The sequence below is a fragment of the Perissodus microlepis genome, chromosome 14 (genome assembly GCF_051167445.1).
Source record: "Perissodus microlepis isolate ML-2025 ecotype Zambia chromosome 14, ASM5116744v1, whole genome shotgun sequence".
In the NCBI taxonomy this organism is placed as follows: Eukaryota; Metazoa; Chordata; class Actinopteri; order Cichliformes; family Cichlidae; genus Perissodus; species Perissodus microlepis.
Window position 1 is genome coordinate 27,382,587 of NC_140474.1, and position 27,373 is coordinate 27,409,959.

The 27,373-nt window shown below is 42.0% G+C and overlaps 1 protein-coding gene across 3 annotated transcripts; it reads right to left on the reverse strand.

The window, feature by feature from the left end:
* On the reverse strand, positions 1-27,303 carry inppl1a (inositol polyphosphate phosphatase-like 1a). Of its 3 annotated transcripts, none has more exons than XM_084950459.1 (27): positions 26,786-27,303; positions 19,839-19,902; positions 19,218-19,365; positions 19,042-19,123; positions 16,085-16,231; positions 15,310-15,406; positions 14,429-14,518; positions 13,127-13,228; positions 11,592-11,742; positions 11,307-11,413; positions 10,479-10,581; positions 10,184-10,380; positions 9,396-9,513; positions 8,892-8,988; positions 8,086-8,224; positions 7,895-7,994; positions 6,960-7,048; positions 6,785-6,866; positions 6,588-6,677; positions 6,221-6,334; positions 5,653-5,829; positions 5,408-5,563; positions 5,139-5,214; positions 3,572-3,658; positions 2,738-3,449; positions 2,296-2,429; positions 1-2,188 (listed from the first exon to the last, which is right to left on the reverse strand). In XM_084950459.1, exons 1-27 carry the CDS (start codon positions 26,968-26,970, stop codon positions 2,089-2,091), a joined length of 3,744 nt encoding a protein of 1,247 aa, XP_084806585.1. In that variant the 5' UTR covers positions 26,971-27,303; the 3' UTR covers positions 1-2,088. The 3 variants fall into 3 exon arrangements, with proteins under 3 accessions (XP_084806585.1, XP_084806583.1, XP_084806584.1); XM_084950457.1 differs by having other exon boundaries at positions 5,130-5,214; XM_084950458.1 differs by having other exon boundaries at positions 5,130-5,214; positions 15,316-15,406; positions 26,786-27,302.
* Positions 27,304-27,373: the final 70 nt, after the last annotated feature.

Genomic DNA, 27,373 nt, shown 5'->3' on the forward strand with positions numbered 1-27,373 from the left:
TTCATGTTTAAATATGTAAGGGTATTACAATTTAATTGAATAAAAATACATGGGTGAACAACTTACATTAATTTAACACAACCGACGTAGACTGCATGAAGAAACAACAAGAAATGGAGTGTCAGATAAAACAAGTCTCTTTTTTCCACTTACACGCACACACACACACACACACACACATCACTGAGAACACTGAAAAGGCTCAAAAAGACTTAAATTTAACACAACTGAACAACAGATCCAGAGTCTCTGTGCTGTGACGGTTTGGCCGTTAAAGGATTAGACACATTGTAAAAAAACAAACATAAGAGGCGAGTAGAGTCAAAGGTTATAATTCAACAGTGTATTTGGGTGGGAGGGGGCTCTCTTTGAGGTGTGAATGAAGGTCTCATTCACAGAGTTAGAGATGAATGCTTTACTATGTTGACAGCAGTAAACACACATGACATTCACATCTTAGTGTTGGTGATCCCCCTTAGAAGAAGGCAGGTGTCAGGCATGTTGAGGTGAAGTCACATCTCTTTAAGGTCTTTTCTTTTTTAAATTGAAATTATGAACAAATAAAACTATCCGACTTTTAACTGCTTGAAAACTAAATCTAAAACCAAATTTGACTAAGGAGTGTGACCGCTTTTACTGGCATACTTCGTCCTGTGTTCCGCAGGTTTCCAGGGTCAGGTTTGTGGCGCAACAGCGCCATCTGCTGCTCACATCCAGAAACAGTAGCCCTCACGTCGCACCTGACCTGCAGAAACCTGAGTTTTCTGTTTTCAATCATTTGACAGCGTCTCCCATAAGAGTAAAAGGTGCCATGATCCTAAAGCTAGGCAATGCGTTGAGTAATTTAAGAAAAAAAACCTAAATGACAGTAAAATGTCTGAGAGAAAACAAATGTTTTGGTGTTGAATTAGTTCATGTATTTGGCTACGTTAACCAATTTGCCTGAACGCTGCTCCATTTATATATTTGAAAATGAAACGCAGAAAATATGCTGACATGTTTTCAAGGCAACAAACAATAACATACATTTTCTTCTGTGAATTCAAATTCAGCATCTTCACAGGCAACATGTGAGAATGAGAAATGTACTTTGCTAAAATCTCTGACATATTTCACCTTGGTACAGCATTAATTACACCATTTAGCCTCCTCATTTTATTGACCTATACTGACTGTTTCAATAACAGCCAGCTGCAACAGGCCACTTAAAAAAAGGCGACTTGACAAGTTGATGGCTAACACAGTCACCTAACATGCTGCACCCAGGTGGAATACACCTTTAGCTCTAACGGGGTTAATTTGGTTTGCTCGATATTCCCTTTATCATTAAAAACATTCATAAAACCATAAATACAGACAGACACTCAGACAACACAGGCGTCCATTGAAACAACAGCGGCCTGCACATCATTAACTGAATACACAAACTGAAAAAAAAATTGAGTTTATCTCACTTAAGCCTGACTTTCTAGTTTCCTTTCGATCACCGCTTCCTGCTCTCCTCCATCACACAAGTTAAAAGGTTCCTCCGCCCGAGCTCTGGGGCGGATGTTACTCCCGACTGTTCTAATTATTCCCACTGATGTCTTGTTGTGACTACGAGTGGGAGGAAGAAAAATCTGAGACTCGGAAGAACCCAGTGTTGTTAAGAGTCCAAAGCGAGGGTGTGCAACACAGGTGGTGTGTTTTCAAAGCCCTCTTTTCTCTTTGTCAAAGTCATCCTCTGTTAGAGGATTCTCAGGCCGAATGGAAACAAGCTTTAAATACCAACTTGAAGCTGCAGGTTGGGTCTGATCTGATCTCCTCTCTGGATTTAAAAGCCAAAGTTATGTAGTGATGCTTGAAGGACCGAAATGATTATCATTAAATAAGGCCACGTGTATGAGGACAACACACATAAAGTACATGTGAAAATCAAAGGACGTTGGTTCAGAAAGTGTTTTTGAAAGTACAAATGGAGTGCAATTTCTCTCAGAAGGCACAGTCTGGCATTGATTGGCACGTTCCAGCTCGGTTCAGTTGAGCTGAGATTGGGCCCGGTGTGGTACCAGGCCGGTTTGGACCAGTCATGGACCAGTTTGATGCAGTCTATTTCTGCTGCTGCTGCTGCCTGAGGCTCTCAAGCAGGATTCGCTTGTGGGCGGGGTCGTGCACTCCCGCCTCCTCCAGGTCCTCCTCAGTGATGTCACTGGAAAAAGGAGGGGGAAAAAAAGGGAATCTAATGATGAAGAACTGCTTTCATTTTTATTTATTGTTGCATTATCAGAGGAAATAAAAGCCTAGATCTTCATGTACCTGAGGAACTCCAAATCGTCCCAGCCGTTGTGTAGAAGACCCTGCTCATACCGCTCCAGGCCCAGCCTCTGCAGCCACTCGCCCACTGACGATTCCCCCACAGACAGAGATGAGCTACTGCTGCCCCAAAGTGCCTGCGGAGGAGAAATGCAATGCAGGAGCCACTAAATGCAGGAGCCACATCCGCCACATCATTTATGCTAACAACATTACTAAGAGCTTAAGACTGCCTCTACTTTTCTTCCCTCTAATAAGGTGACACATCTTACAGTAAAAGGCTTTGATATTTAACATCGAAGTTGAAGATATTCGTGTTTTTGTGAGAAACTGTACAAAAACTGGAGTCACCTGAAAGAAAACTATGCAAAAATCACAGCATTGCTTCTTCCAGCCTCTGAAACTGTTTTACACTGAACAGAATTACTTCCCATGAACCGCTTACCTCCTCAGGCATATCCTCTGCTATACTTTCTGTGATGGGATTTCTAGGTGGGAAGGTGCGGCAGGCATCCAGACCTAAACCCATCGGCTGCCCTCTGAGAGGAGGCGGTGCTGAGGGGGCACGAGGAGGCTGTCCAGGAAACTCACTGTCACTCAGTGTCTTTGCCATCTGGAGCACAGAGCACGACTGGTCGTCTAGCCCCCCTGCTCCAACTCCAACTCCTCCTCGCCTGAAAGCATCTCCGTGGGCAGCGGGGCCAGCTGCGGGGATCCTGACCTCAGCCAGGTCGGGGTAAAGGGAGCGAGGTTTGGCGAAGGGGGCCTCGGGAACCATCTCCAGGGCTCCCTTTGGTAGAGGAGGTGGGGGGAAGTCAGGAGGAGGTCGATTCAGTGTGCTTCCAACACCTCCTCCCTGTGCCCCAACAACACAAGCACCTCCATCGTCTTCTGAGGAGCTCTCCTCACTAATGGCACGAACCTGTCTGCGTGGGTGAGGGGGCCCCGAGGCTGCGCCGGGGGGTTTGGAACGCGCCCCGGCAGAGGGAGGAGGGGGTTTAGCTGCCTGGGGGTTGGCTGAGGTAGAAGAGGGCAGAAGCTCAGGTGAAACGGCTGCAGCTGACTGGTTGGGAACGCCCTCCAGGATGTAGTAGGCAGGATTATTGTAGCTGTTCTTGCTGATGGATGGATCGCTGTCTGATCCGTCCTGTTTAGGTCTTCATTATAAACACAGAAACTGTTGTAAAAACTCTTTTCATCTGCACACATCAACAATGCATCAGACGATCTAACCTAACGTGATAGTTAAGTGTTAAGTGAAAGTGTCTGTCATGAGTACCTTGCAGCGGTCTCCTCCTTGCTGTTCCTTTCTCCCTCTTCACTGACCTTTCCCAGCTCTCCGAGGGGCTTACGAATCACAGATGGCCTGTTTTCAAAACACATCGTAACAAGTCAGCAGGCGGGACAAAAGAGAGAAGTCACGACAGTTTCAGGACATTCCTAACACGATGTTTGCAGGATGTTCGAATAGATAAACATACAAATGGAGAGACTGCAGCCTACAGGTGTGTGACACAGCGGACTATCAAAATGTGCGAGGTCTGTTGACACCATCTTTTGTTGTTGAGGGCAAACTCTTCTAATAACTAATGTTCAATAACTAATGAATGTTGTTTAAAGGTGCCGTAGCGGTACTTCTAAAGACTGCATAAAGATTCATAGAAAACATAAAAGACAAAATTTTATAGTAAACAAAAACATGAACACGTGGTTTAAAATGTGTTTTGTGTCGTACTCAAGTCACACTGTGCAGGACAATCAAGCATCATCTTTATCAGTGTTTTTTTAATGCAGATATTCAATATAACACATAAATACATCTAAATAGAAATAAATACTAGGCCACCTACACACTCCACGTACAGTATTTGCTCGGGTGTGGATTCCCGTGCACTGAAGCTCCTGGCGCACATTTTGTATCATGATGGTAATGCCAGAGGAAGTGCAGAGTTCTGAGTCAGCAAAGTGTGTGTTTTACGCACTCTGTGCCTCAACACTTGGAGACGTGCTCTGTAACTCTGTCACTGGTCTGAGTTGCTGTGGATTCTAAAAACATCCCCACCACCCTGATCGCCAGTGTTAGGGTAAGTGGTCACATGAACTGTCTAAGTAAACCCAGGGTTTCCCGATCTAGGTACCAGCACGTTCACATGAAAAGGTTCATGTTGGCAACATCTGACCAATCCCACTGATTATTGTACCAGCAGCTGAGTGGCTGATTTTGCAAGGAGTAAACTATAATATGATAAATCAGGAAAAGCACCAAATATGTGTGCATGCTATAAATCTTTTGGCCAGTAATGCTTTAAAAGAGGTTTAGCCTATTTGAAGGAAGGAAGAAAAGCCTCAATCATTAAGGAGAATCTGATGGGTTATAATCGAGTGTTTTTTAAAATAAGGTGCAAATTTGCATGAGACAGTTTTAGTTTTTAATCTTTCAGCTGCAGCCCTGACTTCAGACACTATTAAAAATCTTGATACCATCCTATTATCTGCACACAGAGGTGTGAGAGCTCTTTCAGGATTAGTGATGCAACTAGATCTGTCAGCAAGTGGTGATTTTATACCTGTTGATCTACAATCGGTGCAAGTCACCCACTCAAGAAGAAACCCACTCAAGGTTAACCCTGAAGTTACCCGGCTCAGCTGTTCAAACGCATTCATCAACAAACTCACAAAAAGACCTGACTGCTACGACTCAATCCCTTAAGGTATTTAAGCATCGATATTTAGGTACATGCCAGCACATCATCAACATACGCTATACAGAAAAATCCCCACTGACGTGTGGGAACTCTAAATAAAAATCAAGTGCAAAAAAAGGAGAGTGTACTGACTTCACATACTCATGCCCCGATCTGCATACCACAGCAGATTTCCCTTTAGGTCCACTCGTCTCATCCTTATCCACGCTGATCCACTCTGAAACACAGCAACAAAATCAGTTTTAGAACTAAACGTGACATGTTTGTAACCCTAAATCCATCACTTCCTGTCTGCAAATTTGAAAACATGCAGGCAGGAACTGTTCAAGCGATGGATGCGGCAAGCTTGAAAGACATTTAGTATCTCCTCTCTTTGTAGGTAATTGGTGTTAAGGTGTAAAGTGCATTACCGTACAATCGCTCCCTGGTTCCCATTCTTTCAGAAGGGACTCTGACCCTCATTGACCCTCGGATATTTCCTGTTTCCTCCCCACGGTGAGACAGGTAGGTGTGGAACTGTTGTGCTGTGCTGCCAATCATCGACTTCAGAGCCAACACGCACTCACCTAAAAAGAGTGGGGGAGATTTGTTAGATTCCAGGAAACTAGATTTCCTTTAAACTTCAAAGAACCACAAGCACAGACAATCTTTATACCGTAGGACTCGTATCCATCCAGTGATTTCACTGTAAGCAAGAGATGCTGATCCTGCAGGTACTCGATCTCTGACAGAAGAGGTTTGAGTGTTGTTAACTGCTTGTTGGACCAGCCCACGCGCAGGAAGTTCACGTTATCGCTGCTCTGACTGTCGTTCTCGTAACTCTTCTTAAACTCTAAGGATTAGAGACAGAGAGAAAGACAAAGAGAGAGAGATGCAGGGACGAGAGGAAGGGGAAGAGGATAAAGGGAAGACGGTGGGGAAAAGAGCGGGGTGAGGATTCAGGTACCCATTGCATTTTAATTTAAAAGTACATGGTGGACAGGTGGCAGGGGCACAACACAGGTGAAAAATGGATTTTATGGATTCTAGTTTAAAGGTAATACTGACTGCCTGAGACCAGGAGGGAGGGAGAAAGATACAAATAAGAAGAAGCAAAAACATTTTTATTGCATCCATTCTGGGTCACGTTGCTTTACTGCAACTCCTTCTGTCAGACTGCTCATTATATTTATGTCTATGAGCATGAAAGACTCACTGCAAAGGTGCATTCACATTCACCTCACCTTCCAGACAAGTGGAGTAAAACTCAATGAAGAACTTGGTCCTGCTCGCCGTCTTTACTATGGCCTCAATGCTCTCGAACTCGATGTAGGCCTGCTCTGAAGACTTTGGCAAACCTGTGCAGAAGTATGTGGACAGGAGGGAGGAGGAGGAAGATGGAAAGAGAAGGAAAGATCTGTGTGGGTTGTGCAGACAGGCATGTATTTAATTACTCACTTCTAAATGTTACTTGTTGAACACGGAGCGCTTAAATAACATGAACAAGAACAATAATAAACTCCAAAAAGATTGTGGGAGGAAGAAAAGCCAGATAAAGTGAGACCAGGAAGTAGAGGAAGTGACAGAAAGGAAACAAAATTAAATTTGTACCTTTTTTGGAGACAAACTGGGAGGTCACCCCCACCTCAAATGTAGCAAATACAGGGGAATGATCACTGGTCACAACATCATCTGTACAGCCTGGCAAAAAAACAAACAAACAAAAAAACACAACAACTTTAATTTCTGTCCACTTAGCATTATGAGGTGAAATTATGAAGAGGTTTTCTTCTTCTGATGATCCTCACCATAGGAGTTGCAGACTATGTGTGTTTCTGGGTAAGACTTCCACAGAATCCTGTCGCACCACGATGGAACATTAGTCCTCATCTGGGACAGACGGAAAAGCAGAATTATCAGGACGAGGCACAAGAACAGAAAGAATTTATCAGAGGTGGCTCTGACGTACGAAAGGGAACGTACCCCTGTGGCCTTCTGCTTCTGCCAGACATACGTATCTCTTGAGCCTCGTTCGTAACGGTAGGTGGGCGGAAACGTGATTTCTTCCTCCGCTGCACGCAAAGAGACACACATCCACTTCAGTAAAGGTTCGAAGTTTAGCATTTCACAACAATATTTATAATTTTGATATAACAGCAGGTGCAATTCACAGTATTTATGACCCCGGGTTAGCAATCATGACCAAGTTCTCAGTAATCGGTTTGTAAGGATTTATTAAATGGCATCATGGATCACTGGATAACACTGCAGGGCAATGGCTGATTTTTAGTTACCTACTAAAACAAATAATCCCAGTGATATCACACACTGATCACAGTGTTAGTGCAGACGTCATTGCATTGAGTTAAGATGAAATAATGTTTAAAAGTGAAAAAGGCTTCAGCAGTGAAGGACTTGAATTACTCACTTCGGAAGATAAAACAAGTCCACACACCCACTCTATTGTTTGGATTAATCATTAACATTAAAAAAGGGTCCAAGTTCAATTCCAGTGTAGTAAATGTCAGCAAACAGCCAACGTCGGTTCACTTTCTCAGTAAAAATCATAACTATCCAACTTTGTTTAGCTCCACATCCTCCCCCCTGGTTACACCCCCTCCTGCAGTGGCTCTGTGCCCCACCACGAGGGCACAGGCCACAGTTTAAGAACCACTGAAGTCTGGAAAGAAAAACCAGAGCTGATGGTGAACTATTCAGGGAACAACAAGAGTGCTGAGCAGGTGCTTTTGGTAAGTGTGAGTCATCCCTTCGGTTGTGTTTATAAGACCACTGAAACTCTGCTTTAAGGACAGGAGTCTTTTGTCAGTGTTGACTTTTCACTGGTATTACTGTTATATTTCTGTACACTGAAACACATCCTGCTCTGACTCGTGAGGATATTCATAACCAGCACTAACCGAAGCGTAAAAACACTTTATTCTTCTCTCTCTCCAGGTTGAGCTGGTCCACTTTCAGCAGGGGGTCAAACTCCTTCCTGTTAATGTAGTTTAAAATCTCCTGCACACACAAACACACACGCAAAAAACAGGGTCAGACAGAAAAGTTTCATCCACGTTTTGGAGGCTGCCTGTATTTATTTCTGCTTCACCTGTATGTCCATATCCAGCCTGTAGTTGAGGTCTCCCAGCCAAAAGAGGTGCGTGAAGCGAAGCGAAATGTCAAAGGAGCTCAGCTGTTTGTCTCCCAGTGAAAGCAGCCGCAGGATATCAAGGTAGTTCTGGTTCCTCCTGCAGAGGTCAAAGGTCACACGTAAGAAGACATTTAAACAAGCTTTCACCAAATTATAACCAAGTTTACACTTATGGCAAACAGAAAGCACAGCTTCTTTCAATTACTATGATGAATTATTAGATTATGAATATTACCCAGTGTCATTATTGATTTGACAAGAAAGACAAAATGCAGAAACTATGTGTGGAAAACAAAGCATCTCTGATTCTGAAGCTTGTGGATCCAATTTTAGCAGCACTGAACTTGCAGTAATTGTGTTTGTATGATTGTACACGTATACGCTCATCTCTTTAAGGTCCTGCCACAGTATTTAAGTTAGGTTGAGGTCTAGACTTTGACTGGGACATCGCAGCACCTTCATTCTTCTCTTTTTCAGCCATTCTGTTGTAGATTTGCTGCTGTGTTTGGGATTTTGTCCTGTGTTCTAAAATAAATAATCAGAGTGTAACATGTCATGTGGTGCTGTTCATCTAAGGTTGTATTTACCTGATTCTAAGACGTGCTAAGGACCGGATGATTTTTTTTAAATTATTTCCTGATATAAAACCTTAGAATTAAAAGGGGGTGTGGTTTCTTTTGCTGTAGGAATTCTCTGTTGTTGATATTGAGAGGTTTAAAACAAAAAAACAAAACAAAAAATAAAAATAAGAGCGTGTTGGGCACCTGGCAATCTTTTCATTCCCTGATGTCAAGTGACAGTTGACAAAGCCAAACGATGTCCCATTGAACATGAAAGACACGCCCACTGCTCCTTTGTTACCTAGAAACCATCAAAGCAAACATTAAATCAAAATACAGCAAATTAGGTGCAATTACAAGCATTACTTAACAGAAACTTTTAAAGGATCATCGGGGATCTGGCTGTGATCAGTTTTATATTAAAATATGAGAAACAATGAACGGCTCCAGTTTGCTGAGCTGAAGGAAATCTGTTTTTTTTTCTCTTATGAGTTCAAGATTTTTGTGAAAGTTTAGATTTTAATTCACATTTTCTTACTAATACAAGTCCCACATTTTTTAATCAACTAACAAGTGATTCAGTCATGAACACTGCTCAAGGAGGCCATTGTTAAGACAGGAAATCAGAGCTATTTCCTCATACATTTGAAGCAGGAAGCAAGACATAGGAAGGAATAGCAAAGACTGAATACAGAGTAGAGCCGTTACCCAGGGTATTGGCGATGCCCGTCTTGACACTGGACATCCCAACGTGGCTTATCCGGTTCTCGTGTTCAGGTTTCACCAACACAGCAAGTTTTATGTTCCACAGAGTCTGCACGGCGATCTGCAGACGAGAACGAGACACAATGAGGAACCTACAGTCATCATTTCTGTTTTCGCACCATGCAGAAATAGCCTTTTTTCCCCCCTTCAAATGGGGTCATTTTTATGCAAACCGCAAAAACTTCTGCTTGTATAGAGACAGTCCTATACTTAGTTCTATATTTGTTACAGGAACTAAAGTGTGGAGAGGATAAAGGAAAGTTGTGAGGGGTCATTTGTAACCTCAAAAATAACTCTGTTTTTTAAGGTTTTGAAGTTATTGTATTTTTTACAGGAATTTTTGTATAACTACGCATTACAATAAAACAATTTTCAAATATTTCAGTAATTGAAAAACCTGAAACAGAAGCAGTCACCAGTTTTATATTTTGGTGATGCAGTCATGCAAGCATAAAGTTTTAAAATGTTTCTTTTCTCATATTAGTCAAACATAAAAATGCAGTTCTGAAAAAACGATCAGACAAGAACTAATGTGGGAAATTTGTCTTTTTCTAAACATGATGACATTCGCATAATAAAAAAAATCAACTTTTTTTCATTCAAGTACAACAACAGCACTTGGTCAGTTTAGTAGTTAAAACAGCTTGGTCGCCTGAGGGTTATCCGCAACACCTCCTTATGTTCTTCATACACATTCATCAAGCCATAAAAAGTTGGCTTTCTTTCCTTACCGGCTTATAATCCAGTTCTGTCTGTTCTTTCAGCAGGGCGCGCAGTGACTCCACCCACTCCCGATCGCACACTGAATTTTCCTGGCTGCCAAACACATACAGGTCATGAGGGATGGTGACGGTCATCTCGTCCAGTGTCTTCCCGAGACCACGACACAAAACCCACGAGGCCACGTTTTTGGGTGCAGGTACAGAGCCTGAAACGACAGGAAAAAAGGTCAAACTGTTTCCTTTCTCTTTGAACATTTTCAGATGTATTTGTAGCCATTAAGGCGAGTCATTCAGTGTGACTAACCCATATTCCAGGTGCCTATGAAGATGGAGATCATGTCTGGCTCGTCCTGGTTGGAATGCTTGTTCTTCATCAGCTGCAGCAGCTGGCAGAACGCCTCCCGTTTCTGGCACAAACACACATCAGTGAGCGGATGATGCCACTGATAGCTGTCATTCTGAAGTTCCTCTGAACATCTTTATATTCTATACACTTACCAACCACGTCACTGGTTACACTCTGCTAATAATACCAGCTTGGACCCCCTCTTGCTTACACAACTGACTTAATTCTTTATTCTTCTCTTTTTCAAACCATTATTTGTAAATCCTAGAGATGGGTTCGTGGGGGAAAATCCCAGCAGATCATCAGTTTCTGAAACACCCAGATCAGTCCATCTGGCAACAATAATCATGCCATGCTCAAACTCACTTAAATCACCTTTCTACCTTGCTCTGATGCTCACTTTGAACTTCAGCAGGTTGTGATTATCATATCTACATGTATAAATACTCTGAGTTTCTGCCACATGATTGGCTGATTATATATTTGTATTAACGAACAGCTAAACAGGTGCACATTACAACATTACCTCACTGATTAACAGCAGCTTTTTAGAAATGCATATAAGCCTGTGCAATAACTCCGGCAATGTTACTGCAGAGTTATTGCACAGGCTTAACTCTGCAGTAACATTGAGTTATTGCTTGTTACTGATTATGTACTCAGGCAGAAAAGGGATATGAGAGAGTATTTCTGCCTCAGTTTGAAGGCTGCATGTTAACTGTAAGTTGTCTGTGAATAGCTGTAAAATAGCAGTTTTATGTGTCCATTTGTTTCTTGTGTGCAGACCTTGGCGCTAGCAAAGATGAAGTCTTTCCTCTGGCTCTTATCCTTCTCCTTCTCAAACACAATGCCCAGTTTATTCTGCACCCGCTGAGACTTGATCAGCTGACGTACTGAAAGACACAGAGGCGAACGGACAGCGGGTTAGAGATGGGAAGTTGCAGATAAATTCAGGGAAGAAAAGGTCATGTAACAGATTTGGAGGGTTAAAGAAGGTTCAAGTTGGATGGCGAGATTAAAATCCTATAATGGACATACTTTTTTCTGTGTGAATGGTGCCCCAATCCTTACTTTTGTCATGTGTGTAGGTGATCCAGTCCTCTTGATTGTCCTTCACCTTCTTCATTACTACCAGCCTTCCTCCCTCTACGTCCACAGACAGCGTGTACTTCTGACTCTTTCCGATCTTTGTCAGCTCCGCCAAGTAAACGTCGAGCTTCACCTGCAATGAGGCACAGGAGAAAGTTTAAACTCACTTAAACGCATACTGAGCATGCTCCTGTAAACCCTATGTGTCTACTGACATAATCTACCCTCCACCAGGGGTCTCTAAAACGGAGCACAAACGCTTGCTGCTTCATCTGCAGTATTAGATCTACTTTAGTCACACGCAGCCTCGAAGATGAGAAAATGCATGAATAAAATGTTGACGATCATAGTAAATATCCAAATTCTGGTTTTAGATTCATATCCACAAAGAGAGGTGATCTGATTCTATTCATAGAGAAACTTTCTTTCACACATCAGTTATCTGGGGCAATTTGAGGATCAGTGTAATGCCCAAGGACACTTCAGCAGACAGACTGGAGGAACTGAGAAAGACGGGCACCAAACTGCCAACCTCCTTTAGCAACACACCAGCTTCTTCGCACACGCGTTTTGACAAAGTGCGCTTTTTTTGATGTATAGGTCTTACTAAGAACCGCAAGACTGGAAAAAAGTTTAAACAGATGGCGTACACTCACTCTTACTCTGAGTCACTGAGTGCCTCTGTGTTTGGGTGTCACAAGGCGGATCAGACGCCGCATCTCATTAGCATAGTACTTGTGTGCAACAGGAAACTACTGAAAGGATGTCGCCACAGAGAATGCAGGCTTAGCCAACAGCCAATATTTCAATCAAGCATCTCTCGGCTCATCTCTCAACTCTGTGTGTCACCTCCTTCCCCCACGTCCTCCCTGACATTTTTTCCTTCTACCCTTTTCACACTTAGTTCACCACTTTTCTCAAAGTGAAAGTCATTTTAATGTGTTCCTTTTTTTCCTTTTCTCAGTCTTCCTTCAGCATTAACATTTGCACTCCATGCAGCTGGTACTTTTCATAATAAAACTATTACAGTCTTATACACAGCACATCAAAACTGCCTCACTTAAATTCATGCTTTTACAAGGAAATGTGATAAAATGCTGCGACAGTGATGACGTAAGCTGGAAATGCATTTCAAAAACATTCTTTTGGCCTCACATCACATCTGCTGCTAAAATTCCTGTGCTGAGAAATGCATGACTTTTTAGCCTATTTTACTTCAGTTTATGCCATCTGTCATATTAAATACCACTGCCTGACAATAACATTTCAGAAATTAAATACAGAAAATAAATCTCAGGGTTTTCTACATACAAAAAAAGAAAGAAAAAAAAGATTGTTTAAAAAGATGCTTACCCAAATTGGCAGAAGGGAGCTTTAATGTCCACAGAGCAATTTGACTTTAAGGACAATACTTAATTTCATTTGTCATAATATTGACCTACATCACATTGCAGTGAGACAGCCGGTAATGAAGTACAGTATGTAGGCGTGCATGTTTGGTGGATGTCGGTGCATACCTCGAAGGCCTGCACAGGAATGGATTTGCTGTGACGCATGGAGTGCAGAGGAGGGGGGGAGCATGGAGAGGTCAAACTCATGTCCTGTAGAGCTTTCAGGGCCTGAGGGGTATCAGAAAGAGGCAAACACGCAGGTGGAGAAACAATTAATTTAAAGAACAGAATAAAAAGAGAGTTGGAGGATAAGAATAAGGTACAAAAAAAAAAAGAAAAAAGAAAAGAAAACTGTAACATTTTCAGTCTCGGGGTTTGTGTCAGCAAGGAAAAGGTTTCCTATTTCCTGGATGTGATCCAACAGGAGCAGGGAAGGTGGAACCAGTATCATCGTCTGGACATGTAGCCTTACTACATTGAGGCCATTTCCTCCCGAGCCAGTGAAAGCCCGCCCCCCCCAAGTGAAGACAAAGTAGAAAACAGTGCACCTTATAAACAGGAGGTTTAATTTATTATTAGTATTATTATTCTCTTCTGGCTCTTTATAATGTGAAACAAAGGCATTATCCTTAATACGAGTCTCAAACCTTGTGTTTTAAAATGTCTGCCAATAGGAAGAAAGTTGGCTTAAAAGGAGGAGGAGATAAAGCACCTTGTTCCAGACAGAGGAGGAATTTAGTGGCTGCACCAAGGGCCTTTGTAATATAAATAAGGGCTATTTTGAACTGTGAATCATGGACAGTTACTCTAGCCGACTCCAAGAATAAAAACAGTAACCTGAACATGAGCGTATTGGGTCCACTTTTCTACTTGTAAAGTCTCAGACTCTCATTAACACATCAGGTCTTTGCTGACTTGTAGCGCTTCTAAAGGGAAGTCGAGCGATATCCCAACCCTGTCTCTTTCCTTCTGCGTGGTTTACATGTGCTGTATGTAAAAGCCTCAAAAGGAGAGAACGTCACGTGCTGCACTACAAGCACACCCTGCAGCGCTTCTAGACAGATGATCCATCATATGGAGAGGGTTATCTAAACAAACCATCTCCAAACTACTAGACTAAGTACATAGAGAAAAAAGAAAGTAAGGTGAGAGCACACCGATCTTCACACTCAACGCTCACTTTTTCATTTAGATTTTTTACTCTAATCTCAACTACAAAGCAATAAAGTTTCATGACTTCATCTGGCACCACTGAACTCTACTGTGCTGACAAACTCTTGTTTACAGACTGCACAAACACCTGTCAGAGAACTCAGAGCCGTGGCAGATCCTGCTACTGTACCACATTTTTTCCTGATGACTCACAAAGTGAAAACAATAGCCGCCACGTTGTCCATCACAGCTGTTAAATATGCCGTCTGTGCGTACCTTCTTTTCTATGGAGGACAGCAGGTCTTTGAGAATCGCCAACTTGGTCACAAGGTTCTCCAGTTCCTGGTCTCCACCCTGATTCACTGACTGATGGAGACCAAAAAAAAACATTAGAGTCCATGTAATCCGTAAAAAGAGTGCATGTAAAAAGAGCAGCCTTAAAACTGCACAGCAAACACACTTACTTATATACAGAGCAGTCTTAAGGCTATTCAGTCTAAACCAGCCTAAAATCTGTTTTTATTCAAATTTTAGTCAAACTCATTGTCAGTCCTTGCTTGATGACTAAAGTGACTCCTGAACTTCAAATCAAGGATTTTGCTGGGCCACTAATCGGCCCTACTCTCTGTCCAACCACACGAAAATGTTTTTAATTACAAAGAATAACACATGCATGCAAAATATCAGAAGAACAGCATGTGTGATTCAAGTGTGTTAAAGTTAGGTACGCAAAATCAGATTATATATTTTATTTGCCTGTTCTGTATACAGAAGCTTTCCTTAATACCAAGTTTCTAGCAAGAGTGCTTCCGGGATATTTAAAGGACATCACGACTCACACTCTATCTTCTCTGAAACGAAGCGTAACGCACACCACAAGCGAGCAATCCTCAACTTTACGGGTTGGCAAATATAATAATTTTGGCTATGATCTAGAAGAAGCTGGATAATCAGGGCTTTAATAACAACACTGTTAAGTGTTAAGAAGTTACCAAGGCTTTTACATGTGTGTGAGAAAGTAAGGGAAAAAAATAATAAAATCACCGCGTGTAACAGTTTGTTATGGGATATAGGATAATAAAAAGGAGGGTAAGGTTCTGCGATTGCGCAAACAAAGACACACACAACCACACACTTTTAAAAAAAGCGAAGAGTACCTGTACCTGTTGGATCATTTTGGAGACCATGAAAGCGCTTTGCTGATCAAACACTTTAGACAGGATCTCCAGGCCTGACAGAACTTTATCCACTTCTCTATTTGAGGGAGCAGAGAGAGATTCACATATTTACCTCACAGCTTCTTTCTGCACTTATGTCTTCATACAGTAACATTTCTGAAATCAAGCTGATTTCCTGCGGATCATCACAGTGTTTAAACGTGCAAAAAAAAAAAACCCCAAAAAAACCCTAGAGCTGATTTAAGGAAGCAGATAGCTCTGTGGGCCGAGAGGTGTGAATCTTTGGCAGTCAGTCAGGAAACCGACAGAATATAACACTACATGATGTAATGTAATGTTTATTAGACCACCACTAATGTAAGGTTTATGCCACAGATGCCCTAAATTAATTATACTCATAATCACCAAAATCATTTTTGTGTGTTTTTTAATGCACAACCCACCAGTCTGTACAAGCTCTTTAATTATAATGATATTTTTAAATAACAAAATGCAAAACAAAACAAAAAGAGGAACAGCTATTAAGTGCATTATTATTATTAATGCCAAATTACAGATAACAGTGTTTTTTTAAAGTTTGCAATCTTATATTTGATTAATTTCTGACTTTTTCAGTCCACTGTGCTCAAATTTGGGTATAAAAGGGGAATTCAGTGTGTTACTTGCCTATTAAATACCAGTATGATTTGCAGTTTTCAATTCGTTTTGACAGCTTTCTAAAATATTGCACATGTGCAGATGTGCTGCTGCTTACCCATTAAGGCGTTTGCAGGAGGCCACTAGTGTCTTGTTGAGATGAGGCAGGGATGAGGCCCCCTGTTTGACTGCTTCGAGGTCCAAAGCGTAGCTGCCCTTCAGATACTCGTGGGAGATGGTGCTCAGGCCATTAGCTGCTGGAGTACTAAAACGTATTCAAAGAAACCATTTATAACCACCACATGAACATGATTTCCAAATGCTGGTATGTGTATGAGAATACAAAGAGGCTTCAAATAATAACAATGCATTAGTGATTTAAAGTCCAGGAAGGCACAAATGGTTTTGGTGTGTTCAGGAAAAAAAATAAAAAATAAAAAAGTTTTAGTGACGTTTATTTCAAGTGATTGAGAGAAAGCTAGACTCTTTGATGTGTCTCCTCTGGGCTCCATTTAGGGCTGGGTCATATCATACCGTTCACGGTAATACCGGTATAACGTTGGGCAACGATAAGAAAATGAAATATCGCGATAGAATATGGGTAAAACGCGCATGCGCAGTGCCTTTGTTTTCATACGCACATGGAGTAAAAAGCATGGCGGCGACGCAGAATGAGAAGGGCGAAAGTGGATCGTTGAATGAAACGGATGAACCAGAACTAGTTTGTAAAAATGCTGCAACTTCAGTGGTGTGGAACTGGTTTGGCTTTCATCCGTCAGATATACAACAAAGCACTATTTTTGGTAGAATGTGCTAGCGGGCCGTCGTTATTACCGTGTTTTTTGGAAAATACGGCACACTTAAAATCAATCCTTTGATTTTTCTGAAAATCGACAGGTCCCCTTATAATCCCGTGTGCCTTATATATGAACTCTGGTTGTGTTTACTGACCTCGAAATGATTTTATGTGGAACACGGCGCTCGAAAATCTGTCAAATGTTTCAGTACGACTTTGCTAAGCTGATTGATTGATTTGATGGATTGTCGGAGCATTACGGCTATCGTAGGCAGGAGGCTGGCGGAGTGATACGTACTGTGCTTCAACATAATATTACCGTATTGTGTGTGTATAACCTTTTTTTAAGTTTTGTGGATATTATACATGGTTATGCTGAGGATGTGTCGGCCAATTTCCACTGGAAATGCCTTTTGCTTAAACTGTCAGCAAAGAATTTGCATTTGCACTGTTACATTTTTATATAACTTTAATGCACATAAAAGCTGCTTGTTTAAGTGAAAATACATTGATGGGGTTCTTTGCACTAATAAAGTTGTGGAGTTGTAAAGTAATTTGTCTCGTGTCAATTATATCGTCAGTTATATCGTTATGGCAAATTTTCAAATGTATATCGTGATAAATATTTTTGGTCGCATCGCCCTGCTCTAGCTTCATTTTCTGTTTTTTTAAACAACAGATTAGGTGAGAGGTATAAAGTAGCGGTGAAAGAACAGTAATACAAACAGGAAACCAATGTAGGACGCAAGCTGCAGTGGAACAAAGGCCAAGAATTACTTATTTCTATCCATACCTGTGGGTAGGAGGGAGAGCTTCAAGACAGGCCTGGAAATTTCCACATTTTGTCTTTTATAAATTAACACCTACAGCAGCTTTGACGATGGGCTACACATTTTATACACACGTGTTCTCCACTGCCTTCGGCAAAGTTGCACCATAGTAATTCTGTAAAGGCATGACATAAGCATGAAAACATTTTGGGGCCTACTTAGAGCTTTTTACCGTTCAGTTTTTTGTCTGCCATATCCTTGATTTTGTTTATTTGCTCTGTAGTATTACATTGATGCATTTACTGCTAGAAGTCACACGGAGCTATTTAAAGTTCCAGGTGATACTTAAAAAAAGAATAGTTGCTAAATCTGCAGATGCTCCACACCCCTTGGAAAGGAAAATAAAGATGGACGTCACAGTTTGCCAGAAGTAGGATGAGTGTGTGCGCCCGTCGGCGAGAGAGTTGGCATCTGTGTAGTCGCGACTTTTTTTTTTTTTTTTTTTTAAAGAGTCACATACTTCCTCTGAGCTAAATTATGCCCGCCTGAACACTCATAGACACCCTGGACCACGTGAACTGGCAAAGAGCCAACCTATAAAAAATAAAACACCTTTTACAGACTAATTTTCAGCATTTACAACCCTTTCATACGATCCACACCGTGGCTTCCATGTAAGCTATATTTTGCTGTACCACGCAAAGTCTGCAAACCTGAGGATTTTTAAAGGACATGCATGTGTGCTCCCTTTACTTCCTCTAAACTGTAATGCATTTTATGCTCATTTTTGCATTGTTGATTTCCTTCTATGGCAGCTCGAGACAGGACAACTAAAAGAACTGAAAGGAAGATATTGTTTCACTGGCTGACACTTTAACCAAGGTTAGGTAATGCATAAGTTTCTGTTACTTCACCAACTGTTGTGTGAAGTGGTTTGGTTCCCACTGAAAAAACTGTAAAAGTGTATTTATTTATCACATAAGGCAAATGTCAAAAATAGTGCGCATTAGTAGTATTATTAACTGACAGGGATTTGAAATGTACGCATCTGTGTGCGCCCGACAACTACAGCCCGCACCTCATCAAAGCCGCACACCATCCGTGAACGGCGTGGTTTCTAGCAGGATGTGGTTTACCTTCTTAATGCAGACAGAGAGGAAGTATGTGTTAATGAGCGTGCATGAAGTTGTGTGAACGAGTGCTTTTAATAGTTGATAATCTGTGTGCGCGTGCGTGTGTAGCCATATAAACTGGAACAAACAAAGTCACTGAGTAACGTGTGTGTTCATATCACCATAATAACGCTTCCTTATTATTTTGTGAGCATGTGTGAGATTATGTGATTTTCAATACGTCTGTGACATAATTCACAATGAAGCGACATACTTCCCCTGTGTGACTTCCGTGACTTCCGAGTGACGCGGTTGGTGGTTGCAGGTAGTTTGTGATTAAGCTCCCTACAGTTATAAACAGGACACAATCAGATGTTTCTCTCTGTGGACTTTGTACCTGTCTGTGGGTGTGTCTGGTCCAGGGGGAGTGGAGGTGGAGGAAGAGCGAGGGGGGAGGGGCGGCTTCTCATCCTCTCCATCTACCAGTCAGAAGTACACAGAAGGTCACAGTTAACATGCGATGACGAGGACACCCCATCTGGGCATGTGTGTTTGTGTTAGCTCTGAAATTACCGGAATAGTCCCTGTCGTCACTGACAGCTGTCTCCTCTCTCTCCACGGGGTAAAGCAGGGTGGTGACCAGACCCTGACTGGGCTGCAGGTACAATGACACCAGCTCTGGCAGAGTCTTAAACCGCTTAGGCTGCACGCCCTGAGAGGTCTGAGAGCGCGAGGAAGGAAGGGAAACAAGAGACAGATGCATTAAGTTCATCCAAACACCGTGGCTACAAGAAGTCACATTGCCCAACCTTCTGGTAGCCTCCATTGTTCCACAGTGAATGTTTTGTAAGCAATTGCAGCCCTGTAGGCTAAATATAATTCAAACCAGGAAGAAGCCACAAACTCAATCGGAAAAATTAAAATGAGACTTTTCAGCGTCACAGCTGAAGACCCCAAAACTCATACAGCAGTGAGACAAGACAGCTGTGCTGTGGCCACATGATTCGAAGCCCTGTGTTGTGTTTCGCGTGTGTGAGGTTGCTGGTAGCCGGTATTCACAGCTGTTGAGCACAAGGCACAAAGACCCTGCTGTTGGTGTGTGTGTGTGTAAGAGAGGGAGCTCAGAGCCAACGAAAGCATCTCTGCCTGCCAGCTGCTGCTGAAAGCACGAGTGTGAGAGTGTCTTTACTGTACCTGCACTGCCAGAAAACCTTCGTCATCTGGTAATATCCTGTATGTGTGGACGTGCTTCTGAAACCTACAGGCAAAGAAAGAGAGAGTAAAAAGAAGTCAGGGGAGCTGAATCAAAGAGAGGACAAGGGCAGAGAGTGGCAGCAAATGAAGTGGAAATAAAACACAGGTGGACGCAGAAGTACAGAGAAATTTTTTTTTTTTTATGACTCTACGTAAATTTGAATATCTTTATTTTCAGTTCACACTTACACACACACACCACTGTACTCGACCTTAGTGGACAGCATGTGTGATTGTATGCATGGGAGTGAGGAGGGTTTAGACGGCGTAGCTTAAACCTGTTGCTGTCTGTCACAGTGAGCATGCTTTACACTTACAGTAGCATGGTACAGTAAAGCAGAGCTGAGTGTTTGTACATCATAAAGTATTGATAACAGTTAAAAACAAAACTAAAATGGAGTAGACGTCAGAATCTAAATGATAAATTAAAGTACGCCTCTGTTGCATTAAACCACTGCAAATCAGACTGATTTGACTGAACCTCAGGCTCCTTTTTCTCCCCCATCAACCAATCACAGATCAATGTTCTGACACTGCGGCTGGCCCAGGCGTGACTACACGCCCACAGCCACAAGCTAAAGCTTAATGATTTTCATGCCTGTGCTTCTGCCGGTCCAGTGGACCGACCGCAAAATTTTTGATTTGCCAAGCAAACATTGTGGTTTTTGATTCATTAGTGTTCTCAGTTCAGAAGTTTCGAAGTTTCCAGCCTAACACCAAAGTCTTTTTTTTTTTTAAACTTCTGCTTCAACACCACGCTTATTTACAGTATGCCTGTGTGTGTATAAATGGAGGGAGGGATAAATCCATGTTGGGAATTCAACACCCAGCTGCTTTTCCGGCTTTTCCAGGTCAGTGTCCTGCAGGAGCTAAAACACGGACTGGATTAAAATATAAAATGATCTCAACAACAATGTATAAGAAAGTTAAAAACTAAACTTTTTGTTTGGTGATGCTTCTCACATCCCTCTCAGACCACCATGGAAATGGTTTTGATCATGACCAGATCCCAACGAGGGTCACAGTCTGCTTGAGCTGTTGGATGTTTAACTTGGTTATTAAATAGCATTTGTAGGAAAATGATTGGGCCCGTATTGAACTTTTAATGGCATCTTAAAACAAATCATTTTGGGAGCTTCATCATTGTCATGCTGCAGAATTAACTAATGATTTTTGATTTGCACTTGAAAAATCACTATTATTTTAAACCTCTGGACTTGGTAGTTAAATAAGCGATTTAACTTTTGTCTCACAGCAAGAGAGTCCTGGTTTGAACCTGGCAGGACTGTCCTCTGTGGATTTTGCATGATTTCATGCTTGTGCAGGCGTTTACTAGGACACTCATATTCTCCCGTTTATAAAAAACAAAAACAAAAAAAACTAGGTTAACGCTGCTTATCACAGAGCAGGAAGCTCTCGCAAAAGAGATTCTTTATCTCACTTCACTGGTCAAAAAAGAAAAAATTATATAAACACTCCATTTAAGATAGACTTTAGTAAAACAGATTATTTTACACACAAGCAGAAAAATGCAAAGCTACTCTAGTAATATCCAAAAAAATTTAAATTTAGGCGCTGAAAAGGAGCAAAATGTTGAACCGAGCACAAGTTCCCACGTTGACTGAATTCATAAACAGCGCATTGTTTTGCAAATTGTTGCAAATAATAGCTCCATATCAGCTCAAGCTAACGGGAGCAGATAAATATTTGCTCCTCTAAAATCAAACCCACATTCAATCCTGTCACATTTTAAACACAATAGCATGAAGACCGAGTGGCACAAAATCCATACGCAAGCGTCACTGCAGTGTACAATGTGTTTGTGTGCCTCTGTGTGTTTGTTTTCCTGTTGGCAGCTGATGAGATTCTCTGCAGGTCTGTGAAGTAAATACTATTGTTTCAGCGGCCGTAAAGTTAACAGAGGGGAAGGGTCAGAGAAAGAGAGTGAGGGTTGTCGTGGGCCAGAGATAGGCTCACAGTATACAGCTTATGAGTGTTGTCAACAATGGCCTGTGTGAAAGGATAAGGACTACCCTACTGGCTCACTCTGTTCTGTTAGTTTAGAGGGGAAACCTCTTCTAAGAATATACACAGCGTGAATCTGTCTTCAAAGCTCAAACAGAAGCCTATCTTGGCAAAACCCAACTAGGTTTTCCTTGAAATGCAACAATCAAAAGCTAAGATTACTCCTTACAGCCTTCTCCGTCCTTGTCGTCACGTACTACCAAAAGTGCAAGAGGCCATTCCTGAACAAGCACAGTAAATACTGTGTGTATTACTGCACTACAGTGTGACTTACGCTGACGATTCATTTCCTGCTATCACTGTATTGCTAACAATAGCACTATGGAGAGGTTGTTTTTTGATTAAGACACTTCATGGAGCATGTGATTAACAGAAAAAAAAGAATATCTGCATAGAAATATTTGGCATGAGCACAAACAATGGATATATGCATACTGCTTTTTTTCCCCCTTCATGTATTTGGCAGGCATGTTGCTGCAGCCAACTTGGGAAATTACCATCGCTCTTCTGGATTTAGAAGAGCAATGAATTTAGATTTAAGGTTTAGCCTCAGTCTCTTCTGTCTGATCATGTGACCGCTAAATACATAATTAATACCCATTCATGCACCGCAGCCCTGAACTACCAAACAGAGACGTATGTGAGAATGCAAATGTCCCACTCATTCACTTAGGACATTAAATGGCCTTTAACTTGCCAGCCAGCTACTGGAAAGTCTGTATCATGTCCAGTTGCCCCCATGTGAGAAAAGTGGAAGTAATACTGCGGTCAATTCACAGCTAGCGAGAGGGAAACATTCAATTCAATTCTGTTTTATTTATATAGCACCAATTCACAACAGCCACTTCAAAGCACTTTACAGTGTAAGGTGAAGAGCCTACAGGATTGAGAGAGAAACCCAACAATCAGACGACCGTCTATGAGTGAGCACTAATGAACAGTGGAAAAGAAAAACTCGCTTTTAACAGGAAGAAACTTCTGGCAGAATCAGGCTAAAGGAGGCTTCTCTCCTTAGAAGTGTCTGAGGCAGACCATCTCCTTTCCTTTCCACTGTTGCCAAGTGCTCACTCAAAGGATGCCGTATGATTGTTGGGGTTTTCCTGCTATTATTCTAGGGTCACTACCTTACAACATAAAGCGGCTTGAGACAAACGCAGTTGCAAGTCCACAAAGACATGCATGTTAGGCTACCTGTAGGTATGAATGTCTCTGTGACACCAATGTTAAAGACTGGGGTATGCCCCATCTCTCGCCGCATGTCAGCTGGGATTCGGCACCCACACTTTACTTTAACTGACTAAGCAGAAGAAAATTAATGGATAGATGAATGTGCGTAGCCATAGTTGGTAGTAATAGCAATGACAGTTCATTTGGCAGGCAACATCAAGTACAAACTGATTACCATAGCAAAACAGAAAATACATGTGAAAGTGAACTTGAGTCTTGTTTTCTGAAGAAACTGACAAGCTAAATACATTTTATAAAAGAAGAAGATGTGGTTAAGGAGAAACGAGTCTCTTTCAGAGGGATTTTTCACTCAATGACAACTGACATAAGGACAGTAAAAACGAAACAGCAGATATTGTTTCAAATTACTTAGATAGGCAATATCAGACTAAATGGGAAGGGATTCTCTGTGTACTGGAAAGAAGTTTAGAAAAAAAAGGAGAGATTTGAAAACTCTACAAAGAGCAAAACACACTTTGTACGTGAGGAATGTCTGCACACAAACCTGTACGTTTCAAATGCATGCACACACGCACGCACACACACACACACACACACACACGTACACAGAGGCATCCCGAACCCTGGCAAGTTAAGACGTGTTAAACTGATAGTAACGACCGTATTCCTGACAGCAAAAACAGAAAACAGCTGAGACAGGGACTAGCATACACTCAAAACTATTAGCATATAAGCTCATCTCACTGCCGGCACCTTTCCCGTCTTATACAGAGTCTTAAAATGTGTAAGCCAATGATTTTACGGAACTGTGTGCTAATCATTGACAGCTTTAACATGCTACATTGGACTCGTACTGCATCCACGCAAATTAAAACATTCATAGCTCACAAATACTAAACACAAGTATTAAACTTGCATGCAGACGCACAAAATCCAAAGTCACTATAAGAGGAAGTGAAAGGCTAATGCTTGGCTAACGAAAGTATCAAGAGTCAGCCAGTCGAAACAAGTGGAAACACTTCCTAAATGCACCGGGGTCTCCTAAGACCTCAAAAAGGAAGTGTGTGTGTCCCTGTCTATAAGTCACACGTCCGAGTTTGAAAAGACTTGAACATGTCGGGTAAAAAAACAAACAAATCTTTGGTTTGTGCATTTCGTGGGTGTCCACTGTATATTCCACTGAAAGAAGTCACATTCGTACTCATTGGACTTTATTTTTAATTCTGTATAATAGAATTAAAAGCACCATTTCAGTGGATTAAGTGGGGGGTATAGTGATCAGGTGGATGTGAGATAAAGAAAACATTGAGCGGATGTGCTTCACTCACATCAGCCCTTTGAGCGTCCAAAGTGGCACGCTGGCCCTGTGACAAAAAAAAAAAAAAGTGTGCCGTTCGATGGTTAAACCTTTCCACACATCTGCTGATTCACATTTTACTTCCTAGAAACGCTGGTTTACACAGCAGCGAGTGCAAAACTTGACAAAGGTGACAAATAAATGTCTCGTCTGACCATCAAATCGTTTTCTCTTTAGCTGGAGGCATTACTGGGAAACACCAAGTCATCCGTGTTCTCGAAAAGTGTGCCACTTCTTTCTGGTTTTCCTAGCAGCACTGGTTCATCTCTGTGAGTGGCCTACAAGAGTGCTTTGCAAATAATGTTCGATTAATCAGTGCGATTCGCACTCACAATAAAATTCACAGAGAAAATGCTTTACAGCAAATATGCTCCACCTTTATTTTAAATTACACATTCATCTTCTTGTTTGTGGGTAATATATGCACATAATTAATGCTCAAGCTTGGGTTTCTTGGCAAGCAATGAATCGCAACAACTGTCACACATGCCACTAGGAAAGCGTAATTATTGAAAAGATATGTGTACATTTTGTCAAACTGCTTCTGACATTCCCGATTTGCACTCAGAATCAAATTACTTCTCTTTTTTTTGTTGCTCATGTGAGTCATTGTATTCAAATACAAGGAATTTTTATTCTCGGATAGTCATCCGTCAAAGGCCTTCCTCTAAGCTGGAAAAAACCCTCCGACTTACCACTTGCTCTAATTACAGCCAACGTGGGAAACGATGGGCGTACAATGTCAACAATGAAAAGTTCATCTTTGAAGATTATAGCAGTTTCTGTTCGTGTTAGTGCCAATTCTTGCAGTAGCTGTCATTTGTCTCAACGGTACGGTAAACTGTGAAACTCTGTCATCTTATTTTTGTGTATGTGAAACCAAAACTTCTGGATTTAAAAACAGCATTCGCATTGTTTGTCTGTAATTTGCCTGGAAGTTGTTTTTCGTTTCGGAGATGAAACAAAGTCAGTACTGTGAAAGGTGAAAGGGGAGAGGAAGGGAGAGGTGGAGGCACTAATAAATCCGGAAACTAATGATGCATGGATGCGAGGAATGCTGTCGGTCACAGAGTGACCCACTGAATGACGAGCACGATTAGCGGTGACATATCTGACCTACTATACGCTTTTAAAAGAGATGTGAGAACGCATGACCATAGCAGCAATCAGTTTACATAGCAAAAAAATATTGCATTATATTAGCTGCACTTTCCAAAAGCCCAAAAAGATATTTGATATTTTTGGTTGACATCACAGAGGAAGCACTATAAGTTGTGATTATTTGACTTGCTTACTTTAAAAGAAGTTAGTATTCAAATTTTTGTGGATTGAACAAGCTCACTGTTTCAATTCTTTTGCAGTCCATCAGCAGGTGATGTATATGAGCTGTATACTACATGTGTAAAAACTACACACCCAGGGATTCAGCATGGGGTAAACTTATCAGATAGGGGATGTAGGTGAAGTGAATGTCAGGGGCCTGATATTTCTCTGAACCTGAACAGTGTGTATTCTATGTGTGTGGCTGCAAGTCCTTTTAGTCATTTGTAGTTAAACACCCCTTTGCCATGGTTCATTTAACATTGCCTCAACCACTGTTGACACTGACAGCACTGTTCCTGCATCAGTTCCTCAGGTGAATGCACTGTTGTGTTACTGTTACACATGTAGGTGTTTGGTGGAAAAGTCCGCATTGTGTAATGAATGGGCAGTCTTTCATCATTTATTTAACAAGGTGGCTGCCCTAACTCCCTCTAAGTACAGACGCTCTTAACTTTCCTATGATATTGTGTCATTTCATGATATACTATATTATGTACAACTCCTCGGATAGGCCCATTCTTTCACCACATCTCCGACCTCAAATTAAAGAAAAGCTTCACCAGCCCATGCATGCTTATATTTACCTCCACGACCATTCAGTTTAATGCCACTGCTCACAGCCCGCAGGCTGATTGCAGCAGAGTCCTGTAAAAAAAGGGCGCTGCAGGCGACCACATCAGACACAAGACAGACAGGGACAGCCCTAAAGTTGTGTGCCATGCTGGGGTTTCACTGCAGGGCAGACAGGCAGTCTCTCTATCCCTGTCTTTGGCTTCCAGAAGAAAGTAAACAAACAACTTAACGCTTTGCTAGGCACGCTTCAGCTACAGTTTGATCGCGTCTACTGCAGAAAAGTTAATGACGGAGTAAAAAAAAAGAGAGGAGCTTATAAAGTTTGCAGAATTACAGAGAACACACCATGACCCCTTTTGGTCATGTGTGCTAGCTAAAGCCAAGGTAAACAAAGCACAACGAGGCCGACGAAGTTACTTACAGTACACACAAAGCGTAAGCCCCGTTGACACTCTCACTGTCCCGCACCAGGAAGCTCCCGTCTCTACCGGCTCGGGCAAGCAGCTCCTCGGCCGCCGCTCGACTCAGGTCCCGGTGATACCACATCGGCGGTGCGGGGCCCAACGGAGAAGCCCCACTGCCGCCGCCACCACCACCCCCGGCCATGGCCACAGCCCTTCCAACCGGGTTAAACTCAAGCTGCTTCCCGTCTCCTCCGAAAAAACTCCCAGCCCTCCTCCAGTATAGGAAAATGATCCAGCGAGAGAAGCGAAGAGAGCCAGAAGAGCAGAAAAGCAGCCGTTATTCCGACAGAAGGCAGGAGGCGCCACAGAAGCGACGGCGAGCACACAAGTTGTTAATTTGTTAAGTTATGCCGTTTGCGGATGCTTCCTCAGTTCCTGAAAGGCTCACCGCCCTCCCCCTTCTCTTCCCAGTCCCACGGAAATCAGGGTATGTAAATCCACAGTGGAGACCAGGGAGCAACAGCAGGACGAAGTCGGTCAAGTCACCGTGGGGTCGGAAAAAAACATTTCCTTTCGGGCGTTTCAAAATAAAACAAATTGTGGGC

What these genes read in the sequence shown, in the direction of transcription:
- inppl1a (XM_084950457.1), bottom strand. Translation starts at nt 26,970, where the DNA reads ATGGCCGGGGGTGGTGGTGGCGGCGGCAGTGGGGCTTCTCCGTTGGGC. An exon ending in GCTTACGCTTTGTGTGTACT is followed by an intron (nt 19,903 to 26,785) that starts GTAAGTAACTTC and finishes CTTTGCCTGTAG; the next exon opens with GTTTCAGAAGCACGTCCACA. An exon ending in GACGATTTGGAGTTCCTCAG is followed by an intron (nt 2,189 to 2,295) that starts GTACATGAAGAT and finishes TCCTTTTTCCAG; the next exon opens with TGACATCACTGAGGAGGACC.